We start from the raw sequence: 25,901 nt of genomic DNA, 5'->3' as shown, positions 1-25,901 counted from the left end.
AACTACTGCGAAAGGAAATGCCAAATATTTATCTAAGAGACTAATCCATCCTAACAAAACAAATTTCCTTTGAGGACAAAGCAGTGTGGAGGTAGGTGCCTCTGAATAAAGCTGCTTTGTATTGCTGGGTATGGGCACCACAGGAAAATACTTATTTTTGCTTCAGGGGAAGACTGCTGCCCTCCCTAAATCTGCCGCCCTGCTTCGTGGCCAGGCCATACCAGGCTGAGGTCAAAGCCTACGGTAGCAATGAAAAGAAAACTCCGTGATTATTGACACCTTCCTCCCTCCTTGAAGGGCAGTCTCATTTGATTTTCATTTCCGAGTCAAAATCTACGCCTGCTGAATGCTTTGGTGTCCACGTTAAGGACCGCAAACTCCATGAGTGGCAGGGGCTGTGTTTAATTTTTTTAAAGCTTTTCTTTGGATAATAATAAGCTGTTTGCTTATTCCTGTCCTTTCGTCTGCCTGTAAAGTCCTGACCTCTTGGCTACCTGAGGAATTCTTATTCAAAGCTCAGCTCAAATTGCCCCTGTCTGCATACTTCCCCTGCCCCCTAGAACAGAGACAGTTTTCATTTATTACGTCACTACTAGGTGGAACGCAGCGTGCCAGGGGCCTTACGTACATCATCAATCCTATGGGGTCGGTACTATTTTATTCTCACTGAGGTCAAGTCACTTCCAATGTCATAGAGCTGCGAAGTGGTAGAGCCGAGACTCGGATCCTGAACTGTCTGACTATGGAGCCCAGGGCGCCATAACTGTGTCTTCCTCTGTGCCATCTCTGCTCTGCACATATTTCTACTTTTGCATCATCTTTTTATAGATCTATCTCCCCATATGGTTTCTTTGCAAATGGGGTTTATGCAAAGGTAATTCATCTCTGTATTCACAATACCTGAATTAGTGCTGGACACTTAGCAGCCACTAATTCATTCAACGGATATTCTGAATGGCTTCTGTGCACTAAGAAAGACTTAATTCCCGCTCTCAAGGAACTTATGCATACAGAGTAGTAAGGACATGAGTCATACACATGAACAAATGTCTATACCATAAGAGAGAACATGACATGAGAGGTGAGGAGAGATAAACGCTCTGATGATGTGGAGAATGATGAGGTGCTGGCCAGGTCTGAGAAAGGGGTGGCATTAGAGTAGGACTCTGGAGCATGCTTAGGACTTGGACATATAGGGCCGGGTGTGGGGGCAGCAGGGGAGCTCAGAGAAAGAAGGACATGGACAAACTTGCCTTTGAAATCCAAATACCAACTGATGATCAAAATGACAAATCCCTTCATGTCACTAAGGGAGAAGGGCCACTTCAGACTGTAAGAGCTGGTGGAAAAAGTTGGCAATCAGATTGTGAAGAAGAGCTGGTCGGGGTAGATCGCAGAGGTTCAGTTTCGGTGACTGACCAAGTGTGGGGGCCAGTTTGGGAGAACGCACAATTTCCTTGGAGGAATTCTGCAGCCAGCATTTTAAATAACAAATCTCTCATTATAACACTCCCTGTAATAATAACTACCCCCGTTTATTGAGCACACAGTCCTGATTCTCATGATCATGATGGGTCAGTTGTCTCCATCTCACAATAAGAAAACCGAAGATCATAAACCTAGGACAGAATTAAAAGCCCGAGGTTTAGAGTCAGATGGTCTTGGTTCCAAGGCTCATTCTACTTTACTATACTGATGGCAGAACTTTTTCAGAATATAATTTGTTAGAATTTATCAAGAGTCTAAAAATGCTCTTAAACCAATAATATCCCTTAAACCAATAATTCTACTTATAGAAAGCTATCTAACAAAGTAATCCTAAAAAGCTTAATGCACAAAGATGGTTAATATACAGCCATTTGAAAATGACGATTACGAAAAAATGTTTAATACCATTGGGGGAAATGTTTATATTAAAAGTGGTTATGAGAAAACAGCAGGTTATGAAAAATCAAAATTGCCCAGGTGGTAAGATCTGAGCAATATTAAAAAAGATGCATGGAAAAAAGACTGGAAGGAAATGCAGTTGCAACTGATTTATTGGGGCGTCTCCTCCTCTATACACATGAAGATTTTTTGATCTTGTTCAACAGCTGCCCTCAGCGATACCGTGTCAAATCTCCTTTTCTCACTGCTTAATATTAGATGCCATAGATTCTGATCTACTTTTAGGAATCAGAATAGTCTCCTTCTGATATTTAAGATTCATTTTAAATGTTTACACAAATAAAAATATTCATTTTAAAATGTCCTTCTCAAGCTTCTGTTCAAAGCTCTTGCCCTACTTCTTCCCAGGGAAGCTAGACTTGGCCCCAGCGGTGGAGGTTTGAGTGGCGGGTGGGGGAACATGGTGCATCCTCCACCGCTTCCCCACGGTTCCTCTCTGCAACAGGGCTGGGAAGAGGGCTGGGGAGGCATAAGTCTTCCGACCTGACAGCCTTGGGAAAGCGGCCTTCTCTCTGTTGGTTGGCTGCTGCTCTTCAAGACTAACTGGCTTTTGTCTTCCTCCGTGTGGCAGCATCTAAAAAATGGCTTTTTTGTTCAAACTTTTCCAAATCTCAGCTTCCTTATCTTTAACATGAAAAGAAAATGAACTTCCTTATGTGGGTAATGTAAGAACAGAGTAAAATAACATGCAGGAACACTGTCAACTATAAAACACTATGTAAATATTATTGGCTATTATTCTTTTGAGGAGCATATTATTTGAAATGTCTACTATTATTTGATGTGGAAACCTCCACTTGCAGATCAAATAAGTATTTCACTTAATAGCTTTAAAGAGAACTGGTGAATTTTCCCTTAGATCTGCTCTTCTCCCAATCTTCCCCATCTTGGAAGGGGCAACTCCCTTCTTTCCGTGACGCAGGCATAAACCTTGGCCCTCTCCTTCTCTCATACCCAACATTTGATCCATCAGCAGACCCTGCTGGCTGTACGTTTAAACTGTATCTACCTCATCCAAGCCACATCGCCTCTCTTCGGCAACCATTCGCCAACTGGTCTCCCTTCTCCATCTTTGCCTCCCTGTAATCAGTCTCCACACTGCAGCCACAGTGAGGCTTTTCAAATGTAAGTTAGTTCAAGTTACTTTTGGCTCCAAACCCTCCAATGGCTTTCCATCTTACTCAAAGTGAGCCGAACGCCCTTGCCAAAGTGGACAAGGCCCCATATGATATGGCCCCCCATTCCCTCTCTGTCCTTACTCCTACTACTTTCTCCCTCCCTCCCTCAGCTCCAGCCATACTGGTCTCTTCCCTTTTTCTTTCAAAAGCCAAGCATTCTCCTGCCTCAGGGCCTTTGCACTCTCTAGTCCCTCTGCCTGGAATACTCTTTCTCCAGATTGTCACAGGGCTTGCTCCCTCACCTCGACAGAGTTGTTTTCCCTGACCACCAAATCTAAAACAATGCACTCCTGCCCTATCCCTTTTCCCTGTTTTTCTTCCTTTTTAGTATATATTATATATTTATTTATGATCTGCCTTCCCCTGTTGGAATGCAGGACTTCACCCACTGCTACATCCTTAGCATACAATATAGAAACGAATTCCTTCCAAACACTTCTTTATAATGACCGTTTCATAATTACACCTGCCTAAGTCCAATGATAATTTTCATGCCCTGGGATTCTTCTGGAACATGGAAAACAGGCTTGTGTTCCCCTTCAGGACACAGGCTCACTTTGAGTAAGATGGAAAGCCATTGGAGGGTTTGGAGCCAAAAGTAACTTGAACTAACTTACATTTGAAAAGCCTCTCTGTGGGTCCCCTTCCGTGTACTGGGGAAAGTCACATGCTTACCTCTGTGTCCTGAAGGGGAACACAAGCCTGTTTTCCATGTTCAACTTTAAGTGGAAATACCCTATACTTGGGGTTTGAGGTTTGAGAGAAGAAGAGGGGATCTGCCTTTAGTGTCCAACCATATTTCCTAATGCCTATAGGTGGCTGGACTCTAGCCAGATTCATTCTGCCACAGCCCATTTTCTGGGAAGTTGTGTTATAGAAAAGACAAATACGTGTGGACAACCAGAAATGTGATCTAGGGGTTGGGTAGGTGGGGAATTTATAGTATTTACAGAGGGTGGAAGGAGGAGGCCTCAGCAAAACATCCACCCAATGATTCACAAAGTTGTTACTGATCTTAAGAGCTGGGAGGTGGGGTCACGTATACAACATAGGACCATGAACTCTGGGGACACTCTCATCTACTTTCACCACCCTCCTTGCTTCAACTTTCACAGGAGGTCAAAATAAAACTGTAGCCACTGTCTGCATGGAGACTATGTTTGACTCCAGACTGTTCTGTCTTAAGGGGAGAAGAAGCCCATCTCTATTCTCAATACAAATCTGATCCCCACATATAATGACTAGCTCATTTATGTACCCGTATGATCATGATATTCATAGTCATCCAGCGCTTCAGAGCTGACTTGAGCAGGCAGTGGGCCACTTTATATCCTGACCCTTACACAGAAAGCTACACGTCCCAGAACTGTTCTCAACAAGCTGCTCTCTTCCTCCTCAGATCTGCCTGGACTGGCTAGGGCACTCCACAGCAATGTTCTATATTCCTTTAGCAGAACTTGACTCTGGCTCCAATTCTTTGTCACCAGATGCACCTATATGCAACTGCCCAAGAGGGACCACCAGCAGGGGGAGCCAGAAAAATTCAGATTCTTCAGCTAGACAAAAGTGTCAAGGAAGGATAAAAGCTACTTCTCAAGAGGCTCAGGTAACTTTCTCCTCATTTAAGATACACAGAATCAAGTGCACAGTTAAAATAGCTGATTGTGAGGTTCTGGTGAGTGGAAAGCCAAGTGGAATTCATCCATCCAGTCATTAACAACTAAGTATTAAGCACCTGCTACATACCAGGCTTGACACTACATATAGAGTACTCAAAAAGACTGTTAAGAGTCCTTAACCTCATACATTAGAGCTGATGAACTGGGAGAATTGGTGAGTGGGGGTCTAGGCACTTGGATCAAAGTGAAGATGAATGACAGGTTCATGGACTCTGGGAGTGAGAGAGGAAAAAAATAGAGTTCGAGGCCAGAAAATTCCTGTGATTCTACCAAAACAAAACAAAAACAAAAACAAAACTGTCAGAAAAAGAATGTCATCTACAGTCATGCTACCCTGAACAAGCCCTAGCCCGTCTGATCTCAGAAGCTAAGCAGGGTCGGGCCTGGTTAGTACCTGGATGGGAGACCACCTAGGAAGACCAGGCGCTGTAGGTGTAAAAAATTTAATAAATAAATAAATAGATAGATAGAATGTCATGCTCAAAAAAACTGCTAAAAGCAATCTAAATGAGAGCACACGTCCCTGTATCTAAGGGAAATAGCTTCGAGAACAAGTAGAAACTGAAAATTTGGTCAATATATCGATTTCGGATCAAAATAATCTAGTGGGGAGAGGAAGTGAATGGGAGTAGAGATGAAACAAGATTGGCCATATGTTGATGAAACCACAAGTTGGGCGACAGGTACCTGGTAATTCATTATATTATTCTACTTTCGTACATGTTTGAAAATTCTCATAGGAAAAGTCTACTTGGTCAATAACCACTACAGTCAAGTTTCACAGAAAATATCCTATTTGTTGTAGGAGAAAACTGAGCATCTCTACTCATCTAAAATTCCTAGAGTTCAGAATGCGTGGAAACTGCAGACATTTTCTTTCCTGTCCCCTCCTCTCACAGATTTGTTGCCAGAGCCTATGATCTTGATTCTTTAGGGTGTCACAGTGTATGCAAGTTATTTTGCTGGGGTTCCTTATCCGTATTATTCATAAGAGCAGGTAAGAAGAAACTAAAAACCTCTCTTGGAGGAAATACTGAGATGTAAGTTCTACCTTCTGTTGCCCAATAGGGAAGGAGTGTTTGGTAATGATGATAAGGGAATCTATGATAGTGGACAGTGCATTCTGTTTCTAGTAGCACTGTGAGGTCACTGGGTAAGTCCCATAATCTCTGTGAGTTTCTCCTTTCTAAAGACAGGGACATATTACATATGGAAATAGCACTGGTAAATGCTAGTTTTGGCAACATGAGAGAAGTGCAAAATACAGGTTCTTCCCCATGTGTCTCCTCATCAAAGACATCTCAGGAATAGTAATTTACAAAAAAGCACAGAGCAGATGGTAAGGCTGGACCACTCCTGACCTTAGGAAAGCTCTGTCTCAAGAAAGAGGTTTTCTTAGCAGGCCTTCTACCCCAGAAGTTTAATTCACAACTGGCAGGAGGTATTGGGTCTGAGCTGAGGTAGATGGGAAAAGTCCGAGTTTCAGTGAGGATGAACTAAAAGCAGCAGCCATCATTCCCTGGCATCCAGGGGGTGGGGCTTAGATAATGAGTCTGGGTTCAGAAGAAACAGTGCCAATAAGGCTATCTAGAACAGTAAAAATCAGTCACAATGGAAAACAGTTTGGCAGTTCCTCAAAAAGTTAAACACATCATTGCCCAGAAATTCCACTCCTAGGTATGTACCCAAAAGAACTTAAAACAGTATCAAACAAAAACTTGTATGTGAATGTTCATAGCAGCATTATTCATAATAGCCAAAAAGTGGAAATAACCCAAATGTCCACGAACTGATGAATGGATAAACGAATGTGGTATAACCATGCAAAGGGATATTATTCAGTTATAAAAAGGAATGAAATACTGATACGTGCTACAACAGATGAATCTTGAAAACATTGTGCATAATAAAAGAAGCCAGACACAAAAAGTCAAATGTCGTATGACTCCATTGATATGAAAATATCAATCTCCAAAATCTGCAAATTCATAGAAACAGAAAGTAAGTAGATCAAGGGTTGCCAGAGGATGGGGAGTAACGGCTAATAGGTGTTAGGGTTCTTTTTGAGGTGATGAAAATGTTCTAAAATTAGACAGTGGTGATGGTTGCACAATTTTGTGAATATACTAAAAACTGCTGATTTATACACTGTAAAATGGTAAATCTTATGGTATGTGAATTATAGCTCAATAAAAAATAGAGCATTCATAAGTTTTTTGTTACTAAATTTACTTAAGTTCATTACATTTCGTTTGTAAATGTGTCTAAGTCTTAATGGTGCAGGGACATACTGACATTTGAAGGCTCATGTGCCCCTCTCCTTACAACTCATTCGTCACCATCAGTTCCTGTCTCATCCTCAATCCTCAACTGCATACCACACCTCTAGGCATTACCTGAACAGACTGCCAAACTCTTCAATACTTCAGCACCTGTGCTCTGCCTGCAAACTTGTGCCCTCTGTCTACCTCATCCAATCCTATTTTGTCTTTCAATATCCAAAACAAACGTCACTGGCACCTTGAAAGTTCTCCAACTTCTCCCTGCCCCGTCTCAGAAAATGTTATTTTCTCCAAACCTCTCAACTGTATGTTCCTCTACAGTGGCATTTCTTATACTATATTATAATGGTTTGGTCCCATGTTTGTCATCTTCTTCCCTCTTCCCTTTCCACCCCACACTAGGTCCCCAAAGAGATACAGCTTTCCTATTCCATCTTGACCACCAGTGTAATGCTTAGAATAGAGTAGGAAGAAAAGAAACTAACATTTACTGAATGCCTAATAAGTGCAAGGCACATAACAAGCTTCACAACCATCCTATGAACTATATATTAATTACCATCCCCATTTTGCAGATGCCTAGACAGGTTCGGAAAGGTTGGGTAACTTTCTTAAGATCATTCAATTTAAGTGAAGAAGTGGAGGGGTTAGATCAGAATTAGATTTCTGTCTCTCAAATCCAGAGTTCTCTGTCAGTACAGTGAAGTGGTTATTAGCACAGGCTATGGGATTGGACTGCCTAGGTACATATCCTGGCTCTTCCATGTATTATCTTTGTGGCTTTAGACAAATTACTTAACCTCTTTATGAATGTTTCTTCATTTACAAAATAATAATAATAGTGCTTATACATAGGGTTTTTATGAAAAATAGATGAGATACTATGTATAAAAGCATTTAGAACAGTATCTGGTACATACTAAATATTCATTAAATGTTAGCTATAATGTTTATAGCTGTCCCATGTTAAGTTGTTTGGTAAACACTCATGGATGGACAAAATATACATTATCCTATGCTGAGATTGCTGGATTATCCATCCCCTGTCAAGTCAGGACTAGAGTCTCTTAGGAATCCAGAGAGGGAATATCAAAGCTCTAACAAGTAAAAATATTAAAGTGACAACACTTTGACCTTTGTAAGATTCGTTGAGCTGATGATGGTCACAAAATTGAGAGGAAACCAAATATTTTCAACCCTATTTCCAGATAATTTGGATTTGTTTAACCAGCATAATAAGAGCAACATCAGAGGGTTGGCTAGGCTCTAGCTTCTGATCCTAGATGGTGGCAGTAACAACAACAACAATAATAGCAGAAGTTCTTAATATGTATGAGGCACTCTTCTAAATGCTTTATATATATTAACAATTTAATGTTTATTGGAGATTTTCCTCCTATATCTAAGAGATCAGTAACTCAGAGCAAAAGCATGTTTCTGGCTGATGGCCGAGCCACTCTAGAAATGGAAGGCTTTCTCATAAATATGATGACTTGTGAAGGTGACAAAAGGTTAGGCCACTCAGTGTGGGAAAGGACAAGATCCTAGAAAGTAGAAATGTTCCACCATTGCCTGAGCAGCAACAACCCGGCTGCAATGGGGCAGAATTTCTTATTTCTAATGTCAGGATAATAAAGAAGCTGCCGGCAATACTGCAAAAAACTAAAGAACGCTTAGCAGTGATGGCTGACTTCCAACTGAGCCATTAATGTAAATATAGAAGAAAGCTCCAGGTAGAAATATCATTGGGAACTCAGAGAACACACTGAGTGTTTGAAGCTGGTACTTAACCTTCTATTATTGAACTCAGGGTCTTGCCATGCTGGGACCAATCTGAGTCCATTTGTGATACCTCCCATAACACTGCTCACTTCTGTTATCTGGACTTCACAGAGGGTGAGAAGGGCAACGGTCAGATCTTAGGGCTGGGCTTCATAGTGATAAGATGTTGATTTCTTTTGTCCTTGCATTTCTTTCCAGCCACAATCACTCCATGATCTTGTGTGGGATTCTTTTTTCCTTCTCTCTCCATTTGACTATAACAGAGTCTGAAAAATATATATGATAACATTTATTAGTATTTCCTGACATACACATTCTTTAAATGATATATCTTGAAAGGAGATGGAATGGAACTAACCATGAGAAAAGATGGGTGAAAAAAGTTTCAGTGAGAATAATCCACATGACAGTGCAGAATGGGAGAGATGGCCAGAAGAGAAATGAGATGATAAAAGGAAAAGCAGACCCTGACACAGAAGGTAGATAGGTTCAGAAAGGCTGAGTAACTGTTTGCTGACTGAAAGCATAAACAGTAGTAGTAGAATGAAATACCAGGATTCTAAAGGTGGAACAGAGGTATTTTCCCAACTTCCTTGTTTTTTCCCCACCCAGGATATATTTAACAGATAAACATCTGATTTACATATTGTTTACATAAATAAAAATGCTAACTATAACTGTGTATGATAAATTAAAAGTAATTCATGTCAAACACCGCATTCAGGGCTTGGCACACCTGAAATACACAGATGAACATTTTTACATTTTGAAGACATAGCAAAGATTAGGACAAAAGTTAACCCAGAGAACCTATCATGCCATGTGACTGCCTAGACTAGGGCTAGCATCTGGCCAAGGTCAATCACCCACAACTCCAAACCCAGGATTTTCCTTTCTTGCTGCTTCTCCCTAATAGTTTAGAACTCCGGGGCTCCATCTCTGAACTCCCCTGTTTATTGCAAATGCTCTTGATAAGCTATGAAGTCTGGATTTGAGGCCTGGTTTCTTATCACCACTTTGAGACCCATTTCCCACCCTACCAGCAACTAGCTTCATGGAGTTCACACACTCTCACGAATGCTATGGCTAGACACAAGGCTCCATTGTGCCTTCTTGACAGCCTGCCTTTGTTCTAGAACCTTCTTAACTCATCCCCACTCACCTGAGTCTTACTCTAACTTCTGTCCACTTGGCCCACCACTAGTCCCATATCAAACTGCTTGCTGGACATTTCTACATGCATAAATACCTTGCCCTTATGTCAAATTCAAAACCAGTGAGGCCAACTCCATTACTTGTCCCTAAGTTAGCTCCACTTCTTAACCTCCCTGGCTACTGAGCAATTAGAATGGATGCGCAGCCACTCAGAAATCTACCCACCAGTAGGCTAAACCAGTTTATTATTGGGTCCAGTTTCAGCCTTGCCCATAATCATTCCAGCTACTTCCAGTCCTTTTTGGCTAAACTTTTTGAAAGAGTCTTCAATTCTCACAGTCTCCCTTCATCATCTCCTTTTCCTTCCCTGATCCATACATCACCACCACCAAAATTCCTCCTGACAGTCACCAATGGCCTTCTTGTTAAAACAAATGGGTTCTTTTTAGCTGTTATCTTACTGGACCTTCCATGTAGCATTTAACCATGCTGACCACTCTCTCCTTCCTGAAACACTTTCCCCCCACCCTCTTAACTTCTCTAATTCCATACTCTCCTGGTTGCAATTCACCGATCTTTGGCTACATCTTCTCAGCCTTCCCCAAACCTGCTTTTCCTCCTTATCTCAGTGAATTGAACCACCATCTCCTAAACTCTCAAACCAGAAACGAACTTCCTTAGCTCCTCCTACTTGCTCCTGACATCCCCTCAGTTAAGGAATCTTGATTATTCTTCCTACACTGCTTCTCTTCAGCCTCATTGCCTACATTTATGGAGCACTTACAGTGTGCCAGGCAGGTGTGTTTTAAGTGCTTCGATCTTCACAATAAGCCTCTAAGGTAAATTTTACTGTCATCTCCAATTTAAACAGTTAAAATTGGAGTTAAGTAACTTGCATAAGGTCACATAGTTATTAAGTGGCAAAGCAGGAGTCAAACCCAGGTGGCCTGACTCAATTCTGGGTCCAGGTCCACTCTTCTCTCTTACTTAGATCATGCAACAGCCTCCTTGCTAGTCTGCTGGCTTTCTGTCTTGGCTTCCTCTAATCTTCTACCCTGTGGCCCAAGTGACCTTGCTAAAACATAAGTTTGACTCTTGTCACTCTCGTGCTTAAAACTCTTTACTGGCTCCTCACGGACTTCAGGATAAAGTCTACACTAGGGAATCCCCATAACCTGGTCAGCAAATGCTTACCTCTTTGACTTCATGTTTTTCTTTTTTTGGCCTCATTTTAATCACCACCCTAAATGTGCCACTAGCCACAGTGATAGCCTACAGTTCCAGGCTTCTGTACATTGTCTTACCTGCCAAGAACACTAACTCCTTTCCTCTTCATCTTTTACTTTTTTTGATAAACCTTTTCTGACCTCCTAAACTAGGTCATATGCCCATTCTTGAGCTCCCACAGCCCCCAGTACTAATCTCTACTGTAGCATTTATTTCACTCTGTTGTTTTGCCTGTCTCCCACTATCTATTCAATCACAAGATTGTAATCTTAAAAACAAGGACCTTGGAGGGTTCACTGTTGTATCCTTGGTACTCAGCTTAGTGCTTGCCTGGTGCATAGTAGACATTTAATAAATAACTGAATCAATAAAACTTTATTGTCTAATCAACTTTTTCACACCTACTTATACAGACCTTATATATATTGCTTTTATTTTCATGTGTTAGCCTAAGCTTTATAACCAGATTGTATATTTCTGGAAGATAGCAAATATACTCAGTATTTCTCAATTAGAGGTTACTGACACAAAAATCGACACAGCTAACATTTATTCAGGGCTCATTGAATGTCAACAATCCAGTGATGAAGGGACTATTTTTATTTATTTATTTATTTATTTATTTATTTATTTATTTATTGTATGAGTATAAAATGCATTTATTTTTATATGCATTTTCTTAAGAGGCTTAAAATGACATATACCATATTCTTAACACTCTATTTTTGCATTAGATTTCATTTTTTTTTTCAATTAGAGTTGACATTCAATATCTCTCTCCCTCTATATGAGTAAACTGAGTCAGAGTGTTTAGTAGCCTTAAGATGACATTGCTAGTAAGTGACGAGTTGGCATTTGAATCCTGACATTGGTGCCTGTATTTTTAACTACTATAATAATAGGCTAAGGAAACTTAGAATTACAGATGCTAAGTACTTTACCCAATATCACATAGTAGTGCTGAGACTGGAACTCGGGTCTTACCAAAGGCTGTACTCTTATCTGACATATCACTTCTCTTGCTTTAAATGTTAGTGCTAAAGCTCATACTGGGTGTTGATAGATTTTAAAAGCTGCAGATTCAATTTACTGAGATTGGAGAAGATCCCCTTCCAAAAGAGGCATAGTTGTGGTTTACTTGGTTAATTTACCTTCAATACTGAAAGCCTACTAAATGTCTACTATACCAACCAATTAAGTCTCTAGTGTTCTCCCAGCAACACTGAAGACTATGTTTTCCTCCATGTGAAAGCCATGTTTTCTAAGGCTGTGGCCTCTGTCAAAATCCATTCTTATTCAGGAATTTACACTTCCTTTTATTTCTAAAAACCAGTAATGTGATGTTCACAAGTTCTCTGCTGTTGTGGTTCTTCAGTTCTCCAATGTAGAATGTCTTGTTTCTGAAAGTAATCTGTGATCCAAAAGTCTTGGCTGTTTTATTGTTTAACCTTAAAAAATTACTATTCTCTGTAGGCATATTAGACTCTTTTTCATTACATAGTACTCTGCTTTTCCCTTTTATTTCAAACATTTATTAAACACTCAACTACGTACCAAAATAGAAACAAGTTAACTCACTGAGGGCCATACTTTCAAAGAAACAGCCTTAGGTTTAGATATTTTGACTGCAATATTATTTCCTTAACAAGCTTCATAAAATCATCTACTGCTCAGTTTGCAATTATACACCCAAATATCTTTCAGCAAAATCTCAGTGACTACTTCTACAGCAGATCGAATGGAGACAATAGCTGGAGCCAACTCATTAGATCTTATTCCAAACATATTTACCAACACCTTGGCCCTCTTTTGCTGACAAAAAGGATTCTTTAGTCTTTTAACAGATTTACAGCGTCCTTATTAGAGTTCTTCCACTAACATACCCTGTTATCAAAATGAACTGCCCATCTTCTTGGGAAGTGCTCTGGAGGCTATTTCCTAAGTTAACGGTATGGCTTTATAGCTCTGGATTAGTACCGATTTCATATGAAACTGATAGTCAAACATCTCTGAAATATTTAGTAAAATATGAATATTATATTTCACAACATTGTCTTCAGGGATATAAACAATCTAAAATCAGTATTTGAGTAGTGCTATATGATTATTGCAGTAATATTTCTAGAAGATATCAAGTTTGGAAACTATAGGCCATAAAATATGGCCATTTAATACCAATACATGAAGCAAAGTTCAAATCTGCATCATAAGACCAAAACATCATCTGTGATGATGACAGCCACATCTCTGAACAAAATCTGATTTCCCTGAGGAAGGAAGGTACCGAATCTATTATAATAGAATATGCCTTTGAAGGACCAATAAGCCAGTCATTCCTGGAAAAAAAAAAAATCAAAGCACACTGATAAATGTATTAGTTACAGGAGAGAAAAAGCAGAGATGACTAAGCTGAAAAAAATCTCTGGCCATCTTGTATCTTTTCTAGGTAATGCTGTTCCTTATAAGATACAAGGCATAAAACGTGGTTTTGCTATATATCAAGGTGTATAAGTTAGGGAAGATACCAGTTTCTTTAATAGAAAAATTAGATAACGGCAACAGGCAAAGAAGCTGTGAGCTTCTCAGGAAGAAATACTGGCAGCATATAATCTGAAAAAGGTACAAGTGCTGGCCTGTGTACAGTCTGTCTCTACCGTAATCAGAGAGAAAAGTATTATAATCTAGCAGAAGTAGCCCTTCAAAGTCTAAGTTGAAGCATTTCATCAGGCAATAATTGAGCACTCACTGCATACAAAGGCAATAGATTAGGTGCTGAGGGATCAATATAAAAGAATCCCCCTGCTACTTTGAAATGAAAAAACTGAATTCTCATTTTCTCAAGCCTATATATTTTATGTAATGAAACAAAAGTCACATCATATATCTCTTGCAGTGGTGTAGGAGTATTTAGGACCTGCAAGGAAATTGTACATCCCCTTCCCCTTCAGCCTTTGCCTGTAGAAATATCCTACTAGTTTCCTGAAAATGATTTCTTTAGCAAGTGAAATACCACTCTGTTACTCTCCCTTACCGTTTTTATAACTTAAGACCACTCGACATTTTATATCTTTATCATTTGTCTTTCCCAACTAGAATATAAGTTTCATTAAGGCAGAAATTTCAAATATTTTGTTCACAAATATATTCTCAGTATCTAGAACGTAGTAGGTTCTCAGAAACTTTGTAAACTTAATAAAGTATTTTAAAAAAAATGAGAGCCCTGAATATTGTTTGGATTGTTATATTTGAAAATCTTGGCCTATCTGTGTATACATGTGTATGAGATAGTAAAGTTACACTCTGTGGTTAATTCCCAGTATAGGCCCAATCAGGAGTCAGAGGACCAAAAGCTTATGAGATAGGAGAAAAACTGCAAACACAAAGCAACATGCCTTATTAAAAGGACTGAAGTAGTCAAATACTGTCAGCAAACTTCTCTAAGGAGTAAACTAAATTTATCTCTGTCCTTTACAGGCCTGAAATCTGACATAGTGAATTCAAATTCACTTCAGATTAGTTGGATTAACATTAGCTTTCTTCCTTGATCTTTCAAAATTTATTCAGTAAAGTTTATTTTCCTCCTCCTTAAATTATTGCCTGCAAGATGCAAGCCCTCAGATGGAAAGTCTCCCATTTCTATTTTGAGAGTTGCCTGAGTCACAAGGTAGTCTTGGCGAATCACTCTGCTCTCTGTTTAGTGAGGCTGCCTGGGAACTTGAACTGTCAGCCAAACAGGAAGAGGGCCCTTCTGCCTAACTCCAAAAGGCCTCAGTCATATGGATGTGGTGAGGTTTACTGATAGATATAAATCACTGCAATGGATTTCCCACAGGGGATGGAGGGAAGCAAACATTTAACTTAACTTCTATATGAATGCAAGGCTGGTAGAAAGGAAGACTATTAAATATAGCAAGCAAATGCCCCAATGTTTGCATAACATGTGTTTTCAACTAAAGAGAACCCTTCTGTATTCCTACTATATATGACATCCCAAATTCCAAATATAAGCAAAAGAATGTGACTGATCTGACTATGGAAAAGTTATACTGTTAAAAAAGAAAGTCAGTGTTCATAAACATGTGTAAGACACAAAGATCCTTTTTTTTTTTTTCAATAAAGGGTATAAAGAGTTACTCCCGCCTGGATACTGTTATTTGCATCCCACTCTGTGGTCTTGTGTAGTTTGTCCTAAGTTGTCCAGCCTTAGTGACTATAATTCTGAACTCCCTTCCTGCAATGTTGCCTCTTAACAGAATTACTCTTTCTGTACTCACACAAATGGAAACAGAACAGATGAAAACCCCTGGGCATGCAGCCAGTGCAGGTCTCAAACTAATCCACTGCTAAGCACAACCTGAATTTCTCTGTCTCTCTTGACTTGGCTGATTTCCTCTTGACTCAGGGTTAGTGATCTTGCATGGCATAGGAGGCTTAGGACCCAGGGGGCGCCTTTTAGCCGAAAAACACCTCGCTGCAGCAAGCTAGCTGGGAAGCTCCCAGTTCTAAAGAGAGGCTGTTTACCAGAAGAGCATAACAAGGGCAGGTCTAACTGTGAGGCTGGGACTGGGAGGCAGAGCTGCAGCCAAAGGGGACCCCGGTTGGACACGGGTCAATCACCTGCAGGATGAAGGTGGTGAGGATGCTGTTGGCCTGGGTGCAAACGTTCCTTGTCAGCAACATGCTTCTATCAGAAGCCTATGGATCTGGAGGTAAGAGCACAATCTTTCCTTTCTGCAGCCAACTTTATGAAGCATAAAGGTTAAAGCTCCCTATCTCCCAAGCATGGCTAAGCTACACAGGAAGATGACAGGAAACGAAGCTTTTAGTTGGTTTCTGTTGTCCCATGAAAGCTTTTTTTTCTTTTCCTTCTTTCCCTGTCAGAGACTTGCAGCTCCATCTTTGCCATTAAGAACAAAGGCAAGTAGCCACTTTCTCTTTCCTTCTCCTTGCCTGTGGCTCACGAGTGGATGGAACTTGGGGGTTCATCTCCCCTACTCCCTTAATCCTGTTCTTTTCAGGGGTTTTGCGTGGTGTGGCCTGAGCAGAGGCCCTCCTTCCCCAGTCTCTTCCTGTGGCTCTCCTGCTGAGGGGAGTGGGAATTTGGAGTCACATTCAGGCAGCTGATTAGGCAGGTTCCCTTCGTCTGAGGCTCTTTTGCCTGACTGAATCTTTTGTAGAATTCTCTTGGTAGAGAGTGTTGCCTGTGGAAGTGGGGCCATATCCGTAGAGATGGAACACCAGAGTTTATGTAACATGGAATTACAACACAGGGATGAATTTCAGGCCTGGCTGACCACCGACCCAAAACATCCAAACCCTCTCCTGCACCCCCAGAGGTCGCCAAGGTTTCCAGAATAACAATCTTTTGCACTTGTGCAGTGCTTTCTGGTTTAACAACAACAAAAACTGAGGTTTCATCATGGGTGGGGTTTTCCACGGGAGGCAGGGAAGCCCAGAAGCCCAGCAGGGGCCAAGATCTCCCAGCCGGAGTGACCTGGGCTCCCCTGCTAGCCACTCAGTGTCCAGGGGCTCTTCTTCTTCCTCACAGGCTGCTTCTGGGACAACGGCCACCTGTACCGGGCACACCGGCCCTACCCCACGCCGGGCCTCCGTTGTCTCAACTGGCTAGACACACAAAGCAGCCTGGCCTCTGCCCCCAAGGAGGGTGAGTATCCGTCCCGGGCGGCGGGCGGGCGGCGGCCGTGGCCTGGCCCAGGCCCATGGCTCCTTGTCTTCCCTCCCAGGCACCGGTAACCACAGTTACTGCCGGAACCCAGATCAGGACCCGCGCGGTCCCTGGTGCTACGTCAGCGGCGAGTCCGGCACTCCCGAGAAGCGGCCTTGCGAGGACCTGCGCTGCCCAGGTACCTGCCTGGGACCCCCGGGGCCTCAGGAACACCAGGAGCCCAGCGCCCAGGGCTGCCTGGGAACCGCCGATACAGCCCCTCCGCACGTGCGGCCGCACGGCGCCGGCCGGCCGCGCCCCGCCCCCGCCCCGTCCGATTGGCCAGGGCTGTCTCCAGGCCGCGGGGCCCAAAGCTCATTGGCCGCCGCCGCCTCTCTATGTGAGCTCCCTCCGCGAGCGCCTGGTAAACAACCGTGGGAGGCGAGCCCCGCCCCGCCCCGCGGCGGCGTGCTTCCGCCCCACAGCGCTGCGTGGGGGAGCCCCAGGGCCCCGCGTCCGGGCTCTGAACTCCTTAGCCATCACCTTAGTGTTTACTGTTTGTGGAGCATCTGCTGTGTGCTAGGCTTTGCTCACAGCCCTTTCCTCTCCACCCGTGGAAGAAGCTCTTTGGGGGATCTGAGCCTCAGAGAAGTTCAGCAATTTATCGAAGGCAATGAAATGGCAGGGTCCAAATTTGAATCCAAGTCTATTAGATTCGAGCGCAGGCTTGTTGCTTCCGTGGCAGCAAGACAGTTCTGTAGGATTAAGTGGAATGTGTAAAGCATATAACAGAGGGATTGGCACCAAGCGTGGGCTCAATAAATGTGAGCTGCCCAGAGGAGACATGGATTATTTCCTGGCATAGAGGGAGATCCCCTGGAGAAGCTGGCAACTGAGTTGGGTCTTGGAAGATGGAAAGGATTTGAACAGATGAAGATATGGAAGGCAGGAGAGGATCGCTGTGATGGCCTTCCCCTCACATTTGCCTTGCCACAGCTATGGTACGACCCTCTCAGGCCTAGTCTTTTTGCTGGGGCAGGGTTTGATTTGAGTTTATGGGTCATTCTAAGGTGAACCTTCCTCAACTCCCTCAATACTCAGGCCACTCTCATGAGAACTGTTTCCCACTTCACTTCCAGAGACCACTTCCCAGGACCTGCCAACCTCCATGACAGGAACAGAGGAGGTATCTAAAGTGCCAGGTGGAGATGAAGTGCAGGTGTTCGCTCCTGCCAACGTCCCGCCTGCCGGGAGCGAGGCAGCCGCTGTGCAGCCTGTGATTGGAATCAGCCAGCGGGTGCGGGTGAACTCTAAGGAGAAAAAGGACCTGGGAACCCTAGGTATGACTGCCCCACCCCTGTCCTTGTGGGATTCATGAAGAAAAATTTGTTAATTTTCTTCGGTGAGGCTAATGGAGCCTTGCGTCCTGTCCTTGGCAGGCTCTGTGCTGGGCATTACCATGATGGTGATCATCATCGCCATGGGAGCTGGTATCGTCTTGGGCTACACCTACAAGAGGTCAGTAACTTTTCTTCTAGGCTCCCTGAGAGGGGAGGAAAGTATACAAAGTCGAATCAGACTCCTTTGTGGCATTCTTACTCAAAAAAAAAAAAAGTTGAAGTGTTGAAGGCGGAAAACCAGCTCAAGATGTAGAGACTTGGTTTTGGTCTTTATTGTGTGACCTTGAACAAAATCTTTTCTTTGATGCCTTTATTCCTCACCCAAAGCCTTGTGAGGTAGAGGTTCATATTGCCCATTTTACAGATGACGAAACCTTTGTCAGAGAAGCGAAGTGACTCGCCCGGGGTTGTACTGCCTGGGAGTGGCAGAACCTGGATTCAAACCCAACTTTTTTGATACCAAACTCCCCGATGTCTAATCCATTGTGTCTGGTGTGGAAGTGAGTGGCATTGCAGAAATCAGGCCAGACACTCATTGTAGGACCCAAAGATTGAATTCTTCCCGTGAGTTATAAAATTCTGCTAGTAGAAGACTTCCCCAGCTACCACTTTTGCCATTGGGGCTTGAATTTTCTGAGTCATAAGGATCTCTTCTAGGACAGGAGGAAAAAGAGTGAGTTGGAGGACAGAGAGCCTGTTTAGACTTATCAGAAAGCCAAGGAGGCTACGTGGGAAACTCAGGGACAGACCTATTTGGCTGGGACAGTAGGAAGAGGAATGTTTATTTTGAGAGGGCCCCTGAGATACGATGTGGAAGAGGCTATCAAAGTCAATGACAGGTGCAAGATGATAAGCCAGAGTTGCATTCATTTTTATAGGACTGGTTAACTGGGAAAATTATTTGCTGTTCCTGGACAAAATCAGGGGATTTGACTTCCATCCCTGAGTGTCTGTGATATTTCTCTTCTGTGATCTGAGACAGCATCCTATAAGGGAAGTGGCATGGTGGCCTGTATTTTCCAGTGGTGAGGGCCATGTCTGAGCCCACAGCCCTAGTGAATCATCCAGCATTAAATAAACCTAAAGTGCCCTTAGAGGTGATGCAGTTAACCTCCTCATTTTACAGATGAAAAAGGGGAAGTGCTGGGTACTGATGATAACAACGCCACAACAAAAACAATAGCAGCAGTAGAGAAGAACATTAACCATATGCCAGACAGGGCTTCGAGCAGTTTGCATGCTTTAACTCAGTTCTGGCAATCACTTTTATGAGGCAAATGCTGTTATTAACCCCCAGTTTATGGATTAGGAAACTGAGGCAAGAGAGGATATGTACCTTGCCTGAGGTCACACACTTAGCATTTGATGGAGCCGAGTCTCAGCCTTGCCACTTAAGTCACTGTGCGACTTTGGGTAAGTTGCTTTTATTTCCTGCTGCAGAGCATTGCTGTGGCTAAGGCATGTGACTGCTTAGCTCAGTGGTCGTGACGACAGTTGTTTTTCTTTTATGTAAAATGTGGGTACTGTACTAGTGCTCTCAGTTTTTTTTTCTCTGATTTTCTGTGATTCACAAAGCAGAGGTTCAGAGAGGGTAAGTAATGACCTGAGAGGGTCTCTCGAGTCCCAGTAAAGGTCGTTACCCCCAGTAGAATGGTTGATGTGGTAGGTCCAGGGACACCTGCTTCTTCATTTCAGAGAGAAGAAATGATGTGGTGACCTTGGCCTACAATTTGTGCCAGAACCAAACCATGTTAGCTGAGGTTAGCCCTTGATCCTCAGTCACTGGATAGCATTTGACTCTCTTCTAATCTTGTGACAGTTTCCAGGCCTCCAGGTACTTGACCTGACTAAATGTTCTTAATTCTGAGCTCAGTTCTCATGCCCAATGAGGAAGCCCAGCCTTTCTTCTAGATTTGCTACTGTAGACTGTCACGAGACTGCCCTGAGGCCTAAGATAATTTTCCTGTAAACTCAGGGCAAAACAACAAGTCACCAGACTCCTCGTCACCAACCACCAGACCACCTCTTTCCCCAGCAAAAGTGCTCTGAGCACAAACTGTACAACAGGAAACCACACATGAGTTAGAGGAAAGCTCTCTGCAGAGTCAGGGAACAGTTTCCTGGAAAGAGTTGTTGAGTGTAGGTTCTGTTACCCTACTCCTGTTTCTTGTCTGTTAAAAGGGAATATATGCCCCCTCCACACACACCATGCCCACCTTACACCCACCCACCCAAGATTATCATAAGTATTAAATATAAATAGTAGAACACCAGTTAGGTGAAACAGTCACAGTAGCAGCCAACATTTATTGCGTACTTTCTTAATAACTAAGGCTGTACTGATGCCCTTGCCCAAGCCACACACTAGACGGATCACTTTTACACTGTTTTACATCCAAGCTAATAAGATGTGTCTACAGATTATCAGCATCTCCCAGTCCAGAGAGGCCCAGTAGCTTCATGCAAATTTGCTTTGGATTGCAAAGGACAGTAGGAGAAATAGAAACTTTCAAAATAAAACAGCTGGATTTAGAAGTCAGGAAAACCATGATCTAGTTCTAACACTGCTACCAATTCTGGGTGTGACACTGGACAAGTCATTTACTTTCTCTGGTTTCGTCAGTTTAGCATTTGATGGAGCCAATATCAAATAGTGTAGGGGCAAGTGGTTAAGATATGATGATCCTCCCAGCTCTAATATTTCCTTAAAAACAGTATTACCTGCTGGTGGCTGCAGGCAGTACTGGTTTCAAATCTCAGCTCTGCCATTTACTTGAATCAATGATTTAACCTCTCGGCATCTGCATTCCCATATCTGAAACAGAAATCCTAATAGATGCCATTTAGGTTTGTTGTGAGGATGAAACAAGACTGCAGTTTGGGCATATAGTTGGTGTTCATAACCTTGGCTGCTTTGAGGAACTTTTCCTGAGCAGCAGTGTGACACAGCATTGCTTCTTGCTGGGAAAATAGCGGTGTCTCAGAGTTACCTAATAATTTGAAGAAACCTGTGTTGCCTGAAGGAGGTCTTCGATGCCTCCATCCTTCCACCCCTAGCCCCGCCAAAAGGATGTCAGAGGCAGGTATCAGCTTCATGCATACCTGCTCTCTCAGGCTAGCTCAGCTCCCAGATCCTGGCCCTGGAGCAGTCAGGGTAGAATTACATATGGCAAAAGGCAATGAGGCTAATAGGATGGAGCTTTCTCCTGTCTGGGAAGGGTGGGTAGGCACCAGGCTTCCTTTAGGGGAGGAAGGGTGGCAGGTGGGGGTGGGGAGGATGAGGGCTTAGCCATGCTGGTCTTTGTCCTGGTTGTCTAGGCCACAAGGTTCAGATGGCCAGTCTGCAGGTCCATGTCTGCCCCAAGCGCAGTGTTGGAGGGAGTGCTTATTTTCTGATAAAAAGGCAAGGGGAAAACTGTAAGTCAACACCATTCTATCCCCTTAGGAGAGGAGCTGAGTCAGTGAATAAGCCTTTTGTTCTTTCTTGGCTGCCAGACAACCGCCTGGCTGCTCCCCCCATCCCCCCAACCCCAACACAGTGAGATTGGGCTGAGCTGCCTGCTGGTCAATGCAGCAGGCCTGGTGGCTTCTCTCCAATCTTGAAGAGATCTGGGGGCAGCCACTGTATCTCCAGGACTCACTCGCAGGCAGCGTTAACAGGAGACACGTGGGGTTGGGTGTGTTTTGAGGCTTCTAAATGGGTGAGAATAAACCAGATGAGACCCAGCACCTGCTTCCTTTATCCTTGGCTGCTCTTCCAGCCATGCTCTGCCCCATTAATGTGAAATTGATTTTCCCCCTCCTAAAGACTTGTGTATGATACGGCCTGACCACTATCAACAACTCAGGGGGCTACAACCAGATGTTTGGCAAAGGAGGTAGCTGAGGAAAACAAAGTCTGTTTCTTCATCTATAAAACGTGGATATTATCTTGCAGAGTTGGTGTGGAAATTAAATACAGATGGTACATACATAAAGTGCATGGCATCCAGTAGGTGTATAGGTAGCTTTTCTCATCCTGGATTGGGAGACCATTTCCTGACACCTTAGTAGGTACTCAGAAAGTACTCTCTTCCTCCATCCCCTTATATTTTGAAATTCAGGCCTGGGCAAAAGACACTTGTATACTCCACTTCTTTTTGTAAATTGCCTTTTGGTCTTTTACTGGCTTGGGAGCTCCCTTATAAAATTAAACCCAGATCTTCCAAGTTTCTCCCTTTGTGGGCAACCTTGAAGAATCTGGCTTTTTTATTACGGAGGTAGGTGTTTCCTTCTGTTTGGCAGCAGCTGTCATTGACAAGCAGTGCCCAAGGGCAAAGTGAATCTCAGGCTGTGAGTAGGGATGCACTTGGCCCAGACAACCCTCTCCCCATGTCCCTCCATTTCTCCTCTGGGTGCGCTGGGAGTTATTCTGCTGCGGGATTTGGTGATTTCTGGTACAGAGGCTAATGAGGATTGGGCAAGAGCCTCAGGCTTGCATATTCAGAAACTAAGTAGCCCAGGATGACTCAGGGAAATGAGCTCACAAATTTGCCTTCTGTGACCTTACAGTGAGGAGTAGTGTATCAGGGCATGTCTCATGCAAGGGAGCTTACAAAATATTAGGGGCTCTGGTCCATCTCCTTTTTTAACAGATGACGAAATTAATGCCCAGAGAAGAGAGGAATTGCTGAGGTCACATAAACAATACTTGCCTTGGCTGGTCAGTAGGAGGGTTTCCTTGGGAAACCAGATTAAGATAACATTGCTTTGAGAGTCAAGTCATATTCGGGGCAATCTGTAATAACCTATAAGTTTTAAAGCATTTCCACCATTTTTAAAATGCTTTCACTTTCATTATCTTATTCTGAGGCAGATATCCCATTTCATAGATAAGGGGCCAAGGCTCTGCACGGCTAAGTGTTTTGCCAGGTGTCACATGGCCAAGGCTTAGCTGGTAGTAGAACAAGAGTAGAGAATAGGGTGATTTAAAGACAGTTCTGAGGCACCTGCACAAACTCCTCCCATTCTAGCCCCTATTATTTTCTGTGTTCTTTTCTAGTCTCTGGAAACTTGTCATTGCACCTCATATCATGACAGATGTATAATCCATCAGATCTCAGCCGCCTCCCTGAGGATGTCTGAAGCGGGCCCATATTGTTTCACCAAGTCATCCATCAGCTAGCTTGTTGTGAGGTCTCTTTCAGCAGGAGGTGGGGAACTCCTTCCGGGAAGATTTCCTACAGCAACTGAGCCCATGTATCTAGTTGCTGGCTTTGGAGGATGCTGACCTGCTTCCTGGATGCCGGTTCTGGTGTTGTGTGCTAGGCACTCACCAAACCCTTTGGCCTGCAATAGTGGTAGCCCCATTCAGTGGGAAGGGCCCTACATATACAACCGGAACACTGGGTTTGAGTCCTTCCTCCACTATTTCTTTGGGGTGGCCCTAATCATGTCTTAACTTCTCTGAGTATCAGCCCAAGTCCAACAGTGACTGTCTTAGAACAGGATGGTCAGGTCAGTTTTATAGACTTCATGGGTTAGGGTTGAGATAGTTCACTGGGTCTCTTAGGGGTCGTAGCCTGAAAGAACAAAACTATGTCTTGCTTTAAGAGTCTTTTTCCTCTACATTCTCTTCATTGAGCCCCACTGTAGCTCTGTGAAGTTCATGCCACTATCACCCCCATTTTGGAGGTGAGGAAGCAGAGACACAGGTGTAGGAGTTAAGGGAGTCTGGCAGAATAGAAATCTAGTATATCAGCCACCGATTTCACTGTGACCATGCTAGCTTCTGCCCTGCCTGAGCCTCAGAGATGCTAATGAGCAGAGCTATGTAGGAGGCACAGCCTGATCGCTTCCCTCTTTTCTTGCCAGGGGGAAGGACCTGAAAGAGCAGCAGGAGCAGAAAGAGTGTGAGAGGGAGATGCAGCGAATCACCCTGCCTTTGTCTGCCTTCAGCAACCCTACCTGTGAGATCGTGGATGAGAAGACTGTTGTGGTCCATACCAATCAGACTCCAGTTGACCTTCAGGAGGGCAGCGCCCCCCTCATGGGCCAGGCAGGCACCCCTGGGGCCTGAGCACCCCTACAAATGGGCAGGAGCCCATGCAGACACTGGTACAAGATGGCCTACCCTCCTACAGCTAGGAGGATCTATACTTTCTGTTGTGGTTTAAACCCTCCTCACACTTGTTTTTGTTTGTTTTTGGTGAATCCTAAGACTGAAGCAAGAGGTGTTGTGGACTGAGGGCAAGGCTGGGCAGGGTCCTACCAACGCTCTTCCTCCATTCCCTTGGAGCAGGATTTTGCCTGTGGATGGAAACAGTGACAGCCCCACAGCAGTGCTGCTGACAAGGGCTTCCAGACAGTGCCTGTGCCCTGGAACTGAATCAGGGAGGGACAGGGAGCTCCCTCGGGCTCCTCTGTGCTTTATTATCTAAGGTGGTCTCAGTGTCCACCTTTCCATCTGTTCTTTGTGGGCTTGAGTGGCGCACACTGTTATTCATAGTTCAGGTCAAGTAATTGAAGGATGGCATTTTAAAAATATAGTTTTTAAATATTTGGGATGGAACTCCCCTAGTGACTGCTGAGAACTGTAAGTGAGTGTGTATAAAAGTACAAACTGTGGGTTGAGAATGAGATCTAGACTGGGGGCTGCTGGGTGTGCTCCAGCTTGCTGGCAAGTGATGTGCCTTGACAATAGTGGGCTAGGCCCGGGCCCAGGCCCAGGGACTCTTCCTGTTTTGAAAGGAAAAGACTGAACTTTCCACTTACGAAGAAGGTAGATAAGGATCGCGACTGCCTTAGGCCATAGGACCTGAGGTGGACCTGGGGTGCCCCAGAAAAGTCTCTCTTCAGAGTGGACAGTGACTGCTCTTCATTTTGTAGGGGTAAGACAACAGCCAACTGACCTATGAGAATTATACTGTGGGGCTTTGTGAGCTGCTTCTGAGAGGTTAACCTGGAAACTAAGCTCAGAGGCAAGGTAATAAAGTGCTTCAGGGCTTGCCTGCAGTGGCCTGAGTTTGCAGGTGGCTCTGTGGCCTCTAGTCCAGCGCTTTCCACTGGGGCAGTGGGGTAGGGTCACAACCCCTAGCTTTTAAGTCATAGAACCATTGGCAGAGACCTTAAGAGTTCCTCAAACCTTTTGGACACAAGGGCCCAGAGGAGGAAAGTGATACTCAAGGTCATAGAGCAAGCTACAGGCATGGCCAGGAGGAGAGTACAATTCTCCATAGCCATGTGCTGCACTGGCTCAGCAAGGGCTCCAAGTCCTGATGTCACACTTGGAGGCCTTAGCAGTGCTCCCTATCCACAGAGCTTCCTTTCCAAAGCCCTTCCACTGCCCCACATGGAGAGGGGGGTTAGTGGGGCCCATTATCTTTAGCAAGATGTTCCCAGGGGTGGTTTGCTGAGAGGACCTATGCCTCAGGGGGTCCCTTGGTATTAGTGATGCTGAAGAAGAGAACATTACTGATTTCTACTTTTCTATAAAAGTATTTCTCTGTGTACATGTTTTATATACCTCATGCTGACACTTGCATATAAAGTACAGGAAATTGCTCTGCATTTGATTTATATAAATAAATTAAAAAAAAAAAAAAGGA

The 25,901-nt window shown here is 43.6% G+C and overlaps 1 protein-coding gene, 1 long non-coding RNA gene and 1 pseudogene across 3 annotated transcripts in view; 2 read left to right on the top strand and 1 right to left on the bottom strand.

The window, feature by feature from the left end:
- LOC120602020 (uncharacterized) overlaps nt 1-16,802 on the bottom strand; it is a 19,748-nt gene extending 2,946 nt beyond the window's left edge. Inside the window, exons 1-2 of one of the 2 annotated variants that reach the window (XR_005652620.1) lie at nt 15,868-15,989; nt 8,878-9,134 (exon numbers count right to left, since the gene is read on the bottom strand). This is a non-coding gene — a long non-coding RNA (uncharacterized LOC120602020). Of the gene's footprint in view, nt 1-6,617; nt 9,135-15,867 lie in introns of those variants that run through there. The other variant, XR_005652619.1, reaches the window with a different exon arrangement.
- LOC120602072 (uncharacterized) lies at nt 5,121-5,239 on the top strand (annotated as a pseudogene).
- PIK3IP1 (phosphoinositide-3-kinase interacting protein 1) lies at nt 15,758-25,901 on the top strand. Its single transcript, XM_039862062.1, has 6 exons — nt 15,758-15,959; nt 16,799-16,915; nt 16,995-17,114; nt 18,055-18,255; nt 18,355-18,433; nt 24,169-25,901. Exons 1-6 carry the CDS (start codon nt 15,875-15,877, stop codon nt 24,371-24,373), a joined length of 807 nt encoding a protein of 268 aa, XP_039717996.1. The 5' UTR covers nt 15,758-15,874; the 3' UTR covers nt 24,374-25,901.

This window comes from Pteropus medius, unplaced genomic scaffold (genome assembly GCF_902729225.1).
Source record: "Pteropus medius unplaced genomic scaffold, Ma_sr-lr_union100, whole genome shotgun sequence".
Taxonomy (NCBI): Eukaryota; Metazoa; Chordata; class Mammalia; order Chiroptera; family Pteropodidae; genus Pteropus; species Pteropus medius.
Note: the sequence above shows the minus strand (reverse complement) of the source record. Positions and strands in the feature narration are given on the sequence as shown.